This window comes from Phyllostomus discolor, chromosome 4 (assembly GCF_004126475.2).
Source record: "Phyllostomus discolor isolate MPI-MPIP mPhyDis1 chromosome 4, mPhyDis1.pri.v3, whole genome shotgun sequence".
Taxonomy (NCBI): domain Eukaryota; kingdom Metazoa; phylum Chordata; class Mammalia; order Chiroptera; family Phyllostomidae; genus Phyllostomus; species Phyllostomus discolor.
Genome location: NC_040906.2, coordinates 146,345,374 through 146,362,238, shown reverse-complemented (window position 1 = coordinate 146,362,238; position 16,865 = coordinate 146,345,374). Strand labels below are relative to the sequence as shown.

Below are 16,865 nucleotides of genomic sequence, written 5' to 3'. Positions count from 1 at the left end.
TCACTAGTTTCCTACTGGAGAAAGGAGATGCAGAATCCAGCTTATTTTCTTTTTTGTGCTCACAGATTTGTTTGCTTATTCAAAAATAAAATCCTGAGAAGGGAAAATAAATTGATGTTAAAACAGAAGACTAGGGAGTAAACAAGAAAAGATCATGTAATTCTGTATGGCCAAAACCCCCAGCTGTCTCTTAGTTATTATGTTAGCAGTTTCTTAACCTTCACTCTTCATTATACAGTACAGAAAACCATCTTCCTTTCTGTCAACTGTGACACTTGCTTTAATGACAGTCTTGGGATTGACTTTCACATCATGGACTACCATTAACTGGCTCACTGCACCATCTTTAGTTCCCTAAATTGAACTGCAATTCAGTGGTAATTAAAAGGCATACAACATTATCCTGAAGTAAAATGAGTAATATATTGAACCCTCTACATAACTATTTTCCAATATAAGAGAACTAATAAGGTTTATGTTCTTGTCCAGATGTCCCTTTAAGAGAGGGATTTTTACTGAGCTCTTGACAAAAAAGAATGACTTCTTTTAATATTCTGCTTTTCTTAATCAGAACTGTTTCCCTCAATAAGAAATAAAAAGTGAAGCATGTTTCCACACAAACAATTTCTCCTTTCACTTCAACAATCTATACTTAAAGACAGACTTCCTTCCTCTTTACCTCTCTTGTACTTGTTGAAATTCAGACCTGGGTCTGTCAATATTTGGTCCCGATGTGGCAACTTTTGCTGCCATAACACAAGCACCAAAAAGCCACCCTCACCTGATGCTTGGTCATCTCCAATCCCTCCAAAATCACTGTCTTAAAGTCCTCCTCCTTGTCCTGTGGAAGGAAAGAGGAGAACTCATAGCCTTTGTTCCATGAAAAGTATGCTTGGCCATGAAGACCTTGTTTATAGTGTTTTGGGGAAATGCCTTCCAATCAAAACTGTTTTCTTATTCTGCGGAACAAGTTTTAGACAAAAGACTGTCATGTTTATTCCTTAGATAAGGGAGGAGTCTTATAAAAAATGCTCATTACTAATGAGATGCAGGAATGACAGTGTACATGTGCTTGGGGTCATATAGAATTCTCTTGTTTCTGGATTTGCTATTGTGAATATTTTTTCAAACCTTGTGATATCAAAATGAAAGTATTTAAGTCATAGCCTAAACTCTACCTAACTTTCATCTTTGTTTTTGTTCTTTCACTTGGTCCCTAAAGAATTAACTTGATTATAAATCAAGTTACTTATTTCCATAGAGTACTTTTTAATCACTTTCCTTCATTCCATTTTCTACAGTTTGTGGAATACAGTTAGGAGCTACTGCCTGAATAGGGGACCCCAGAAAACTGGAAAATTTCTGAGCACTCAAAGCACATTCTGAAAACTAGGACTCAAAAGACAACCCAGATTATCCCCAAATTGTACATTTTTGAAATTTTGGAATGTGAAAGGCAAGATCTCTAAAAAAGGCCTATTGATGAGCATACTAACTTCATTACAATTGACCCTTGAACAACACAGGTTTGAACTGTGTAGGTCCACTTACACAGATTTTTTTTTCTCAATAAATCCTGTACATTTTTTTTACCTAAAATTTTAACATTTCCTTTTTGCTAGCTTACTTTATTGTAAGAATCCAGTATATAGTACATGTATCATACAAAATGTGTGTTAATTAACTGTTATTGGTAGGGTCATTAGTAGACTATTAGTTAAGGTTTGGGGAGTCAAAAGGTATACATGGATTTTCAACTGCATGGCTGGTAGGTTCCCCTAACCCCCACGTTGTTCAAGGGTCAACTTGACTATTTTCTTGGGCGAAGATCTCTAATTATGGTACATTCTGAAAAATACAAAGTATGTAGCACAATATACATATATTTTACAAATGTTATCTTCTTAAAGACAAAATGGAAAGAATGTGATCAATACCTTTGCCCTTTTTCGGAGAAGTTTTGCTAGTCGTACTACATAAGGTTTAAATTCCCGCTGATGTATGCCTTGTCTTCTGACTTCCAAACCAGAGTCATCTGAGGCTTCTGGAATAAAGGCCCATCGGTACCTAGGTATAGAAGAATGATCGCCATCAATATTAAGAACAGACTTCGTGCTGTGTACAACAAGGCCACATAAATACAGTGGGAAGATTCAATAGCTGTGTCACTTGTAGTGTGTTCCTTAACGTGATCCTTTATCAGTAAATACAAATGCTGTTAATGGTCTCACAGACTTGTAACAAGTAAATGAATACATACACTTGTGAAGTGCTCACCATGATTTTTTCATGGGCACAAAGCAAGCCCTCAACAAATGTTTCCATCATTAACAGGCAATATTTCCACCATATACTTGCCCAAATGTTCCCTAACTGCATAGTAAGGGGGCAAAGAACAAATAATTTAAGAAAAGTTTAAGTAGGACTTACTTCATACCCCATGTTGCATTTTTTATTTTTGTCTTTTATAAATAATATACTGATAAGGAAAAAGCTGAATAGTAGGAAAGGGCATACCAAAGTAAGGGAGCCTCCCTCCCACCAGAGGAATCAGCAGCACTGGTCTCGGGTCCATCCCGAGTTTATGCAGAAGAGAGCACGTGTTCACACAGGCCTCCTCTTTAAACAAAACATGACTGCTTCTTGCTTTAATTACATATCTTGGAGATATCATCATATAAAATTCCATCCTTTTTAATAGCTACATAGGGCCCCAGTGTTTGAAGGTGCTGATTTAACCAGTCTCCTGACTGTCCAATTTCTTGCTTTTACAGAAAGTTTCATAATGGACACCCTCACAACAACATTGATTTTGTGCACATCTGAGAATGTGGTAGTCGGATAAACTTTTGGGTGTAGCAGAATCACTGGCTTAATGAGAATGTGTATTTTGAATTTTCAGAAGTACAACCTCTTTGGAGAGCAACTGGACAATATTAGCGTATACTTCCATAAGACTAAGAATGCTTCTGTTGTTAGGGTAAAAGGAAATACACTTTTACATATTTACAATTTTGTAATTTTATATAGGAATACAATTTATAATTTTAATAGGAATTTCTCTTTTGAGTATGTCTGAGCATCTGCCTATGGTGAGAAGCCATCCCTTTTCCATGAACTATGAACTCTCTTTCTCAGTGGCCCATTTTTCTATTGGATTATTGTATTAAACAAATCAGACTTCTGTCGTAGCTCTTCCCAACTCATTGCTGCCTTTTAAACATGGTATCTTAGTCACACCAGACCTTTAATTTTGTATATAGTTGAACTGTCAACAATTTTGGACTTCTGAAATAGTCATGCTTAGAAAGATACTGCTTGCAAGATTAAATTACCCATGCTATACTGCTTCATAGACTTTTTGAAAAAAGACACAGAACTTTAAAGAAAAATGTTATTATTACAGCATATTTCATCCCTTTCCAGTAACTCTATCTTAACAAGAGGACAAACTCATTTTGGTTCTCCTTGTGGAAGCTAAAAAGTCAAGACCATAACCATACTACTTAATGTTTTCTTTCTCAAGCCCTGAAGATAGACATCCTAATTAATTCTGGCTGGTTTCCTACAGTCCTGCTTATTATCATTTTCTGAATTTCTAACATTAGTTTAACAGATACCCAACTGCTGAAATTTGTCAAGAAATAGATGTATATGGTTTTCAAATGCAGAAAAACAGAAAGAAAAAAAAAGAAACTGGAATTAATCTAAAAGTAACTTACAGTTCTTACCAGTACATTTAATGAAAAGTAAGCTTGTGAAATAGAAATTTTTGGAGAGTGAAGCATGTTCAAATACAGAAAGATCCTGATAACCTTTATCTTACTTTATTCCAGAAGAATAACATTATACAATATAACATAAGTACATATTTGATCATGTGGACAAATTTTCTAATTATCTTAGCTTTATTTTGATGAAACTCTAATATAGTTTGCCTATTTAAAATTTTAAATCTGAAAAACCATAATTAAATATTTTTGAGCACTTATGAACAAGGCATTGTGAAAATTTACTTACATTAATTTTCTCCCTATTCCCCTCTGCTATCTCTAGTTCAGTTCACTATAAAACAGCCTTCTTGACCCACTCTGGCCCATCTCCAGTCCTTTCTTCAAACTACAGCTACAGCAAAATTTCTAAAATGCAAGCCTCACCTGATCACAGCACTTCATTCCTTCATATGCTTCAGAGGCTTCCCACTGTACTTAGGTTAAAGCCCAAATTCTCTAATAGAGCTTACAAGACTATATAATTCATAACTCAGTCCCATTCACCCTCCTTCAACATTCTGCTCCAGCAATACTAATCTTTCAGTATTTCCAACACAGCAAGTCTACTCCACCTCATGACTTCACACATGGACCGCCCCCAACCCTCACCCCTTTCACCACCTCAGTATAAAACTCCCTCACGGCCCGCTCTGACCCATCAGTACTAGGCGAGGGCCACTGCTGTGTGGCTTCACAGCATCTCAGACCGTATCTGCTATCAAATCATGTGTTTAACTATGTCTTACACTAGACTTGAAGCTGGTGAATCATGTACCCCTGTGCCTTACATCCAGTGGGTACTCAGTTTGTTGACTGAATGGTCTGTTAATTTTAATACATCCATAGAAACTATTTACTTCCAGTAACTGTCCTACCATCACCCAACAGAATTATACTGTAATAAAAATAGTATTTCAATTTACACAAAAAGTTTAAAATTAGTTATCAGGGACCAAAGCAAATGCGTTTTCAAAAATATCCATTTAACAACCTTTTACTTACATCTGAAACTGAGGAAGATTTTCAGAGGGCAATGCCAGAGCCAAATCCAAAAATTTGCAAGCAGAGAGATAGAGGTTTAACCATCGCTGGCTGTTATATGAAGTAGAAAAGCCATTGCCTCCCGTGTAGGTTGTCTCCAGCCCAGCCACAGAGGGGCCCGAAGTCCTGTAAACAGGAGACTGTGTGGTCAGGAGCTGCACCTGGTTACTAACAGGCAATTCCTGGAAATTCTCAAAGTGCCAACTGTTTTTCATAATCATTCTGGAAAGTGTAATGGCTAAGCAAGGTTATGAGCATAAATTTAGCTGTTCTCAAACAGAAAATTATCTCTTGTTCTTTAAATTGTTTTAAAGATAGTACAGAATAACTTGTGTTATACCCCAAGAAATAGAAAAATACAAGGTGTGAACCAAGAGGACTTTCTACTCCTCAGTGTCGTTCTCCAAGGGGGCAAGGGGCCAGGGTTCTAGAATAGCAGTTACTAGTACCAGGAACTGTCTCATAAACCTAGCACTGTAAAAGGATATACTATTCAAGACATAATAGTCGTAAAGGAACTTTGCGATTTGTAAACTTATTTATACAAAACTTCTTCTTTTTTTTTTTTTTTGGCAGAGCCAGCTGAGGCTTTATTTGGGGAGAGAAAAACACTTGACTTGGCTTTTAGTTGGGGGCATGGGTAAGAGACGGTGCCCCAGGCAATGAATGCCCCTACCCCAAGGGTGAGCTGAGGCCTGGGGCTGTGCCTCAGGTGGGTGTCTATGCCCTCCGCTCCCCTACAGAGCTCCTTTCCTGCTGGCTTGGAGGACAGGAGGGACCGCAATAGTCATTCACTTGGACAGGACATCAAATGACTCAGACATCAGCTTCCCATTGTGGGTCTCAATCTTCTTCACAACCACCATCTTGGAGGAGCTGGTGCTGGTGCGGATGAAAGGAGCCAGAGCTCCCACCAGAGCCCAAGCTGGCCTGGAAGCCCAGGCCGTAGTTGAGGTTCCTGTAAACTGGACTCAGCCCACCTGAGTAGCCACTGGTGGTCTTGGTGTGGGTACTTATGTTCTCCCTCCCAGACTCCAGCCGGCTCTCCTCGCCCTCCAGTAGCATGCGGTAGGTGGTGATCTCCACATCCAGGGCCAGCTTAGCGTTCATGAACTTCTGGTACTCACACAGCTGTTTGGCCATGTCCTATTTGGTGGCTCTCAGAGCAGCTTCCAGCTCTGAGCTTGGCTTGAGCATCCTTGATGGCCAGCTCGCCATGCTGCTCGGCATCCTTGATGGCAGGCGGCCTCCAGGGAAGCCCTCTGGCTTTTGAGGCCATCAGTCTTAGCCTGGATTCTGCTGATGTTCCAGTTAATCTCAGAAATCTCTGTCTTCGTGCAATGCAGGTCATCCCCTTGCTCCCCAGCCAATGTCTGCAGCTCCTCATACTTGATCTTGTAGATGACCTCAGCCCGGCTGCAGGTGGCGATCTTCTCATACTGGGCCTTGACCTTGGCAATGATGCTATCCAGGTCCAGGGAGTGACCACTGTCCATGGACAGCACCACAGATGTGTCAGAGATGTAGGCCTGCAGTTCACGAATGTCCTTGTCATACAGCTAGCTGCCTGTAGAAGTTCATCTCATTCGTTGGCCCTTCCAGGTGGGAATCCAGCTCTACCTTGTTCATGTAAGCTTCATCCACATCCTTCTTGATGAGGACAAATTCATTCTCCATTTCTGTGTGCTTGCTGACCTCATCCTCGTACTTATTCTTCAAGCCCTCCTCCAGCCCCTGCATGTTGCCAAACTCCACCTCCAGTCCCAGTTTCTCCTGGGTCAGTGTTTCCAGCTGCCACTTCAAGTTGCTGATGTAGGCCTCAAACATATTGTCCATGTTACTGCGAGTCGTCTTCTGCTGCTACAGGGGACTCCACTTGGTCTCCAGATCTTATTCTGCTGTTCCAGGCTCTGCACCTTATTGACGAAGGAAGCAAACTTGTTGTTGAGGCTCTTGATCTGCTCCTTCTCCTGGTTGAGTACGGTCTGGATGTTGGGGCCCACCTCTCACTTCACGGGGCTCAGCAGGCTCTGGTTTTTGTGGATTGGCTTTGATGGTTCCCATGCTCCCAGCTCCACCGAAACCCCTGGCCAGATTCATGCTGGTGCCCAGGGCCAGCCAGGAGCTGCTGCTCACCCGGGAAAAGGCCGAGGAGCTGAGCCCACTCAAGAACGAGTGGCTGCTGAAGGCCCTGGGGCCAGAGGTTGACACCTTGAAGGACCTCTGGGTCATCCTTATGGACATGGTAGAGGCTGGGGTAGAGGTGAGGAGGCCAAACCAGACAGAGATTCAAGAAGGAGCCAGAAAGGTGCTTCTCCAAAAATTCTTATGTAAATAAAAATAAATTCTATTTAGCCATGCAATAAACTACCTCTATTAAGAAAAATAAAGTTATAATACATTAAATTGAGATCATTCTAGAAAATCTGGACATATGGGTAACTTAGTGATAGGTTACCTGCCATAATAGGCTGTGCTGCTTGTTTTACGGCCAAGGTCTGACCTACCAAAACCAAAATGGCTCATGTAGTTGAAACAGTATTATATTGCTTTTAAAAAATTGTGAGGTCAAAGGTCACAAATACTGATAGTTTAATCCAGTCTAAAATGCATACACAATACATAAAAACATATCCCAATATGATTAAGTAGATAGCAACAAACTACAATGTGGAGCAAAATACAATAGGTTTACAGTTGTACGTATGAAAAATAAAAAATAACATAAGAATAAACATTTGGATACAACTGTAAACCTACTTTTTAAAAACTGACTTTAGATATGAGAGGGGGGCGGGCAGAGAGAGAAACATCGAGCTGGCAGCCCCACCTGTCTGTGCACCCACTGGCTGACTCCTGCGGGCACCCTGTCCCGGACCGAAACCACAACCTGCTGCACCAGGACCATGCTCCAACCGACTGAGCCACAGGGCCAGGGCTAGCAACCTGCTTTTGTATGTAAAGTATTTAGAAAAAACAATATATGTACTCTCCTGGTTGTAACATTTTGGATGATTTTAGGATACTATAAACATTGACAAGAATACATTGAAATGAACTGCATATTACCGTGAAATATCTTCATCAGCAGTGAGTTCCTGCTCCATCAGCAAAAATACCTGTACCTGAAAACCGTGGAATAAATGTTAAATGTTTTTTTCAAATTGCATATTTAATTCTTCTTTCAAGTTATCTTTAGGCTATATTTTCATTAATCTAAAAAGAAATGTTAGGATACAACTTCAGGATCTTTATACTTAATTTCTGATATTAAAACTACAAATGTACCACAGAACTTTGCCAGTAATAATTAGGCAGAGCTGAGATAAAAGCATGCTTTTGTTTTGGGTGAATATGGAATAGAATGACAGTTATTAAAAAAAGAAAAATACTGAAGCCAATTTCTTTGTGGGGAAATTATAAATGCTGAATGTTCAGAGCTGTGCATTCCCTTCCCTTTATTTACCTTCCTTTCCCCAACTCAGATGAGGGTGACAGAGCATGGTGTAGGGAGAGGAAGGGAACTGTGTATGAGGGCTTGGGAAGGTTTATTGTTGGGGAGGTTACAGAATCTTCATGAAAAAAGGCTCTCTGAAGCAAGCTTAACTAGGGCAAGTGCTGCACTTAGTATGTGCCTGAGGTCAGTCCATTAAAACACAGTTAACCCATCTGTAGTCACTCAAGAGGTACTGCTACTGGTGGGAACCAGCCCTGGCAGCCACAACAAAGTCAAACAATTGGTGTAGAAGAGACTGAATTAAATTAGATCAGACAAAGATCCACAAGGAGCTAATGTTAATGTTGTATATTGGGAAGTTTAAGCTGTACGGAGATGAAATCTGATTTGTTTTACAATTTTCAATTATTAAAATTGTCAGGAAAGGCTTACTTCGAGTTTAATTTTCTTCCGAGATTAGTTTTTACACAGTAAGCATGTTGACACTAATCACACTGTGTTATCAGTTATTTATAACTTGACTGCATTAAAATTAACTCACAAGTTCTGTAATCATGGTAGGCCAGAGCGAGGTAAGGTGTTGTGGAGACATTCTTAAAAGTAACACTCTGAAAAACAGGAACACTTGAGAGTGAAGAGTTGGCACCTGGGGCAAACGAAGACTCTCAACCAATCTCTCTGAAAAGAAGTGCAGTACATTTTCAGTAACTAATTAGAATCATTTTAATGTAGAACTTTTCTACATAATCTAGTCTAGTACTTGTCAAACTTTCTGTGAAGGACCAACTCTTTATAAAAGCATCCAATCTGCTGCACATTGATACTTTTGTAAACTATAGTTAAAATGAATTATTAGAAAAATCAAATTTAAAAGACATATAAAATACAAATGCCATTTTCTTCTCACTAAATTCAACAGATTCTGTCAAACTGCTAATGTTTAGAATGCTTACTCTAAGTTTCTGTACTTACCATGAATGAGATAAACAGACTGGTTGGGTCCATGGGACCACACTGAGTACCACTGATCAAGTCAGCTTTAGAAACCACAGGACAATAGTGTACATGCTGCATATGTGACATCAGATACAAGGGGCCAGGAAAGAAGGAGTCACTGATCTTCTGAGGGAGATAATCTCACTAAAGGATGACAACCATCATCGCAGCCTCATCCCCACGTCAGCTGCTGTGGCTGGCAGCTGAACCAGCAGCCTGACCGGAGCGGCAGACAGTTGTGCCCAGGGCAAGCTCCTCCCCGTGCATGTGAAGTGCTCTATGCCCTTCATGAAGTCCATCAACACCTTATTCACTCCCTACCCTGGCCCTACACCACAGACCTCAAAATGTTACTTCTGGCTAATATTTCCGGGCTCTGCCTATACTTTAGTCCTCTCCTTAAAGGTATGTGACCCTTTACCCACAACAAAAACGAGTCTAACATGCCTGCCTACTGCATGTTGTATAGCCTTATACCTCAGCTTCAAACATGAATTATTTCAACCAAATAATAAAAAAGACCACATTTATGCAAGTTCTAGAAACTCAGTGTTTGAATACTTTTACACACTAGTGATATTTTTTATTGTTTTAGTAGAACAAATTTCTAATTTTACACTTGTAATCTACCTCACTTGGCATATTTCATCCCAATTTACAATTTAGGGTTAAGTATTTTCTAAGGAACAAAACCTCTGCAGACTGGAAGGTAAAAAAAAATAGTTTTTCACTATTTACCTTGAATATCTGGAAGATATTTCTGGTACTGGTCAATTTCACTGCTAAAAATAGCAAATGCCAATCTTTTGAGAAGCATGGCTCTCTGCTCTAGCTCCACATCTCGATTTGCAAAGAGATTAAGTGAGCTGCTTTGAGCCACAGCTACCCGAGCTGAAAAAAGAAAGCAAGTGAGAGAGGTTGTGCTGGTCATCCAGATTATTCTATTATGTATCTGTTTTAAAAATGGCTAATCCCCTATGACATCTGCAAGTGGAAGGGACCTAGGGTCGAGGACTCGGGCTCCTCTCTGGAGCAGAGCTGGAGCCAGCATACACAAGTCGGAAGACCAAGGGGTAGGAACTGTGAGGTGGAAAGACAACATTTAGAACTGTCAGTTTCTGAAGGTAAAATCACTAACAATGACGTTTTATAAACCCTTTAATATTTTAAGCTATCTGCTTAAATCCTTAGAAATAATTTCTGGCCTGGCCTACCTTGTCTTACCATTCATCCCCGGCTCACTCTTCTGCAGCCACGCTGTCTTGCTTGCTTTGTCTTGTTTGCTTTTCCTTGAACTCACCAAGCTTGTTCCCACCCCATGACCTTTGTAACTTTTGTCTCCTGTGGCCTGGAATGCTCTGTCCCTAGGACATCTCACAGCTGGCTTCTTTTGTTTCACCTCAAACATGAGCCCTTTAGCTGTTATTTACAATATATTTCACTGCCCTATTTCCTTCACAACTTCTTATTCTCTCTCTGAAATCTTGTTTGACTAAGGTTAGCATAATGCCTGGCCCATTTTTATCATTTAATAAATATTTGTTGAATGGATGAATCTGAACCTGAATCTGAACCTTAAAACAATGCTGTGAAGAGTAGAGAAGAGAGAATATGCTGCTCCTTTCTTTTCCAGAAAAGAAAACTGCAGCTTGTGTTAATGAACTTAGATTCACACAGATTCAATCAAGTTCACTGCTATTTAAGGTCATTACTTTAGTAACTTCCAAACTTTAAAAATAAAAATAAAAAAAAAACCCTTTTTCTTCAGATGAAATATTAGAAGGAATCCTAACATATAAAACCAATCGAGGTGGAGTAGAAAGGGGGTGAAGAGTGATTCTGACCTTTTTAGCTCCTCTTTCTTCCTTTAGAGGAAATGAACAGAGCCCCAGGATTTAGCATGACTTGGCTCCAACTGCCTGCCTCTCCCTGCCTTCCCATGTGTTGGTCTTTCATGTCTTCTACAATTACTTAGTGAGTGCTTATTGTGTGCTAGGTTCTGTGCTGTGAGCTGAGGGAACAATTTAGAGACACATGGCCAAATAGTTTTACTTATTATTTATCACTTTGTTGTCCTTGTTAAGTTATAACATTATATCCCTTTAGGGTACTAAGTATAACTTGACACAGAGGTAATTCAGTAGTTTCTAAAAAAGAGCAAAGTAAATAATAAGGATGGATCATATACAGGAAAAACACTGCTTAGGCTGTCATCTCATAATACTCACTCATCAAATCTCTAAATGTTGTCTTATCATGTGTCATCAGGTTGTCCAGAATTGCTCTCCAACTGAAAAAGACAAGGATTATCATATATAATTAAGATTTTGTTGTTGTTATTGTTAAAAAGTGTTCTTCCTTGCAGGAAATTTCAACAGACTTTATGAGATGTATTATCATGTTGAATAACAGCAAGACAGTGACTTACTGATTAACACAAGAAGCATCCATCTGAAAGAAACTGGGATCCATAAAGAGGTCAAAGGCTTCCTTTTTCCAGGCTCTCCGGGTGTACTGATACCCACTGAGACTGCTAAGCAGCTGGACACAGGCTCGATAACTAGGGGCGTTATGGGCACTAAGAGGAAGGAAAACCACCTTAACCTATATGTTATAATTTTAATCATCATGTTAAGTTATTCATTAGTGTTCACAGTTAACTAAAACAATGACAGGGAACAGAAAACATCATAAGAATTTTTTTCAATCATTATAATTTGAGGTAAAAAAAAGTTATTTTGTGGTAATTCAAATAATGGCAATTAAATATAATTTGCTTCTAACAAGCTATGAATTAACTAAGAAACTACTTAAATAATAACAGTACCTGTGATTTCGGAGGTAGGGCACAACGTAATGCATAATATTTACAAGTAAAGGAATAACTCGTTCTTTTTCATCACTATAGAAAACCATGTCCAAAAGATGAGCCAAAACCTAAAAACAATAAGAAATGGAATGGCGTATAATCTAAGAGCTGAAACTAATAGCGTGCAGAGGTAGCTCTCATCTTTAAGAGAACCTAGATTTCCTTAAAATCAGAAAAATCTAAAATCAGATCTACCCAATCCATTTTTATATGAATGGTGTCTGCCACTATTTGCTTTTTTTGTCCTTGTAATTACAGGATATAAATATGGGCAAATGTTACTATTTCTAACCAAGACATGTAAGTAGAGAAAAAGAGAGGTCAAGATCCTTTATTGTGACAGTGAGTAAGAGTGAATTTAAGACTAGAAATTTGATACTCTCTTTTCCTGACATGGTTAAAAGGGGCCTAGAAAGAAACCAACCAAATGAACTGGGCTGTTCAAGACCCAATTTTGTCAATTAATAACTAACTGATTTTAATCATATTGTTCTAATCTTTATGAGGCTCAGTATCCACATCTGTAAAGAGGAAACAAACATGACATGCAAGACTATAACAGGGCATAAAAAAGAGCATGTCAGAAGTTGCATATAGAAATGTTTGATACACTATAAAATACTTTATATTGGCAAGCATCATTATACCACCTCTACCCCTGCCAACCATACTATGATACAAAAGCACCTATCGTTTTTAAACTTTTAAAAAACAGTACTTGGGGAAGTGAGCAATACCTAAGATTATTATCACTAATATTTAACAAACTAACCTGAATATAAAGTCAAAACTTTATTCTATACAGTGCTTTCTAGAAGTACAAAATGAGTTTCCTTTTTCTTTTTTTTTTAACTCTTCACCGGACCATATTTTATCTTTGATTTTAGAGAGCTAGGAAAGGAAAGGGAAAGCCAGAGAGTGGGAGAGGGAAAGGCGGGGCAGGGGTGGGGGCGCTCAGGGTAAAAAAGAGAGAGAAACATCCATTTGTTGCCTCCCATATGCACCCTGACCGGGGACCAAACCCTCAACCTTTTGGTCTGTGGGACGACACTCTAACTAAGCTACCTGGCCAGAGCCAAAATGAGTTTTCAAATTAAAAACTTGAAGAATTACTTGCTAATACTGAATTGTGAAACTACTTGCTTGAAAGTTCTTTTAAAAATTTTTGATAATATTTACCTCAGAAAGTAATGTCAATGCATGGACACTATATACTGAAGGAGTGATGTTTGAGGTTTCCATTGCAGGTGATAACATATCTAAATAACAGAAAGGACAGGTAAAGACACAGTTAGGTCTTTTCCACTAAAAAAACTACCTGCTGAATGAGAATAAAGGGATGATTTTATGGTATTTACAGTGGTAGTTGCAATGATATTCTAGTGAATATATACCTATGAATATAGACCTACATAAATGTTTGCCATCAATACCTTCAACATCAGACTCCAGATTGGTCCCATCCACCATTATTTTGGGAGAAGGCTTAACTTCCAGATTCCTTCGCAGCCATGTTGTCTGTTCCAAAGAAGAACCAGCAATTGCACCAATTGCATCCACTATTTTATGAGTCACATCCTAAAGAAACAAGGAGAAACAGCTACATATATGTACCTACACACACACACACACACACACACACACACACACACACGGAACTTCACAGAAAATCTTATTTGACCTAATTTTAGTGTGAAGGGCTCTGTGAAATTCAGGGTTTTGGCAACTGTCCTCAATTCAGAATGCCTTACCTGAAGGTCTCTTTGGTCTTTTTTATTTTCCAAACTAGGGTTTTTCATAATAAACTCATTCAGAACCCTAAAAGAGCCAAAGAGAAGAACAAACCAGAAATATTAGTCTAAAGAAAATGATACAATCTAATTTCTCACTGTGAACAGATGAGTTTGTGGCCTTGATTTCTATTTTATATGTTTAATGAACACACACACAGATATCCTATGACTCAGCTGAAATGCATTAGAATATGCCATGAAAAGACATGTACAAGGATGTTCATAACAGCATTATTTGCAGAAGTCAAAAACTGGAAAGAATCCAGATGTCTAGCAACAGGAAAGATAAACTGCAGCATATTCATACAATGAAATACTGAGCAGCAATGAACACAAATAAATTACAGCTACATGAAATTACATGGATGAATCTTACAACTGTGGAAAAAACAGACATAAAATAAAATAGTTATAGTTCAAAAATAAGGCAAACTTTGTGGTGCCAGAAGTCAGAACAGTGGTTATCTTTGAGAAGAATGGGAAGGACAGTAATTGGGAGGGGACCAGAGGGGACATGGCATATTTTATTTTTTAATTTAGATTCATTATTAAACACTTTGTATGTTCACTTTATAATAAGTTGTGGAGTTGTGTCCTTATTATTTATGGTTTTCTGTATGTGTTTTATATATCACCCCCCAAAATAACTCCAGACCCCACCAATTTTAAATTGTAACATAGAAATTGTTTCTTACCTTGTGTGTGTATATACAATAAATTAAAAGTACTTCATAAATAATTTTCATTGTTTGATAAATAATTCCATTCAATACTTACTGACTTGATTTTATTAAGATATATTGTATGTATGATTATTTCCAAACTCTCATGTAAAGAAATATTGAAGAGCAATTTTCACATTGATTTCTATTTTGTAACTAGGAATTTTTAGGGGATCAGTGGATTGGTTGGAAAAAAAGGAATGACTAGAAATTTAAAAGGGGAATCAAGTTTCCAATATAACTAACTGAACATGGCCAACTTTGTGTTTAAACCCTCTTGTATACACACGCTGAGAAGGAGGTAGGACACCTCATTGTCTGAGAAGAGACGAAGAAAAAAAACGTAGCTGAGGAAACAATAAATTGTGTAAGGCAGAAGCTACAAGCCCTACAGATGGCCTCAGTTTTTAATGAAGTTTTAGCCCACAGGGTTATTTGTAACAACTCAAAAAAATTTTATAGATATTTTCTCCTTGAGCCTTAAAACATTTCAGAGGCAGGTAGGTCAGGTATTATTGCTTGATAGGAAAAGAGCCTTCGAGAGGTTTATTAGCATACCCAAGGTTACAGAGATGTGGACTGGAACTGGAGATTAGAAGATAAGAATCAGGAATCTTCATGAGAATGTTGTTTGATTTCTAGTATTTACATTTACCTGTCATTACTAAAAATCATACACACTGGTTACCTTAACCTCTGATCTGGGATTTACAGACACTGAGTCCACTGCTCTTTTTACCACACCTTCAATTTCTAAAATTCCTTCAGCTTTTGCTTTGGAAAATCCATAGCATGAGGGTCCAGGGATCATCATGAACCCTGGAATTCTTGAGCAGAATCTCTAGCTTCCTGTGCTGGGCACTCAAGTTACTCAGCTACTACAGGCTGATCCACTCTCTTCAAGCTCAACTCTGTCCACCTTCTCTCTGCTTCCTCTCGGAAGACTGTATTCCCACACTTACTAGGAAACATGAGGCCCCCTTCCTGAAGAGCCCCCCACTTCCTTCTTTTCCACTTCAACATTTTCTAGACCATTGGCTGCCAAACCAGAACTGCTAGTTCCCTTACGGACACTAAGCATGGAAGGTAAGTCCATGTACATAGAATCACACAATTACATATATTAAAACACTATCACAGCTTCAGAGGCTGACTGAAAGACTGAAGTTCTTTGCTCTTGGTTGAATTTATCCTTTCAGTGTGATAACATATTACTGTCATTGCCTATTAATGACACCACTGGACTATCTGAGGTAATGTAGAAAGGGTGGGGTAAAGTTTACTCTATTCCTTTTCTTCCCCCCTTATGCCCTAAGCAGTCTTTTAAACATGAGTGTGTCCTCAAGTAACAGGGATTTTGTTAAAATGTAGATTCTGACTGGGGGTGTCTGAGGTGGAGCCTGATATTCTACATTTCTAACAAGCTCCCAGGTGATTCCAATGCTGCTGGTTAAAGGATTAAGCTTTTGAGTGGCAAAGTCTTAAGAGAAAATGTTTTCTTCTTTCTCACTTTTAACACCTGCTGCCATTCACTGCTTTCTATCCCCTCCCTGCTGCCTCTGGAATCTGGTACTGTGAGCCCCCTTCTCTCTACAATCTTCTAGCACTCTCCACCTACATAACATGTATTATTGGTCAGGCACTATTCTAAGAATTTAACAAATATTTAACTGATTTAATTCTCATAACTACTTTGTGACAGGCACTGTTACCACCCCCATTTTACAGATGGGGGCGTTAAACCACCTGCCCGAGGGCACATGGCTAAGATGTCAAGGAGCTGGGATTTGTACCCAGGCAGGGTACAACTTCAGAATCTTTGCCATAACAATTCAATATTCTTAGGTCTTCCTGACTATTAACAGTGACTTTCAAATCACATTTCCTCTTGTTACCTTATCATTTCCTTCTTTTCATGGCCAAACCTCTTCAAAGAATACCCACATTTACTTTCTCACTCTAACCCTTTGCTGTTCATTTCACATCTGTGCTTATTACCTTGCCAAAATCTTTCCCTCTAAATCACCAATCCTCTCCAAATCTTCAATAATTATAGCCTCTTATTCTTTATCTTCCTTAATCTCGCTGTGTTACTCATGCCCTCTTCCTTATGCTCTCACTACACTGAATATATTTGCTTCTCTTCTCACTTTGTGATATTCGCTTTTCTTTTTCCTTTGCTGATGGCTTTACCTTCTTGGTCCTGTTCTTTCA

At 38.7% G+C, this 16,865-nt stretch overlaps 1 protein-coding gene and 1 pseudogene across 9 annotated transcripts in view; both read right to left on the bottom strand.

The window, feature by feature from the left end:
* The window catches only part of DOP1A (DOP1 leucine zipper like protein A), a 120,507-nt gene that overhangs the window by 6,535 nt on the left and 97,107 nt on the right, over nt 1-16,865 (bottom strand). For 6 of the 9 annotated variants that reach the window (XM_036024397.1, XM_036024395.1, XM_036024396.1 and 3 more), the window contains 12 exons: nt 13,888-13,954; nt 13,570-13,714; nt 13,316-13,395; nt 12,095-12,204; nt 11,696-11,845; nt 11,496-11,557; nt 10,006-10,158; nt 8,813-8,949; nt 7,884-7,939; nt 4,776-4,940; nt 1,938-2,067; nt 782-841 (listed from right to left, as the gene is read on the bottom strand). In XM_036024397.1, the coding sequence (XP_035880290.1) occupies nt 782-841; nt 1,938-2,067; nt 4,776-4,940; nt 7,884-7,939; nt 8,813-8,949; nt 10,006-10,158; nt 11,496-11,557; nt 11,696-11,845; nt 12,095-12,204; nt 13,316-13,395; nt 13,570-13,714; nt 13,888-13,954 (1,315 nt within the window). The remainder of the gene's footprint in view (nt 1-781; nt 842-1,937; nt 2,068-4,775; nt 4,941-7,883; nt 7,940-8,812; nt 8,950-10,005; nt 10,159-11,495; nt 11,558-11,695; nt 11,846-12,094; nt 12,205-13,315; nt 13,396-13,569; nt 13,715-13,887; nt 13,955-16,865) is intronic. The other 3 variants (XM_036024398.1, XM_036024399.1, XM_028510630.2) reach the window with 1 other exon arrangement.
* On the bottom strand, nt 5,365-7,540 carry LOC114495372 (annotated as a pseudogene).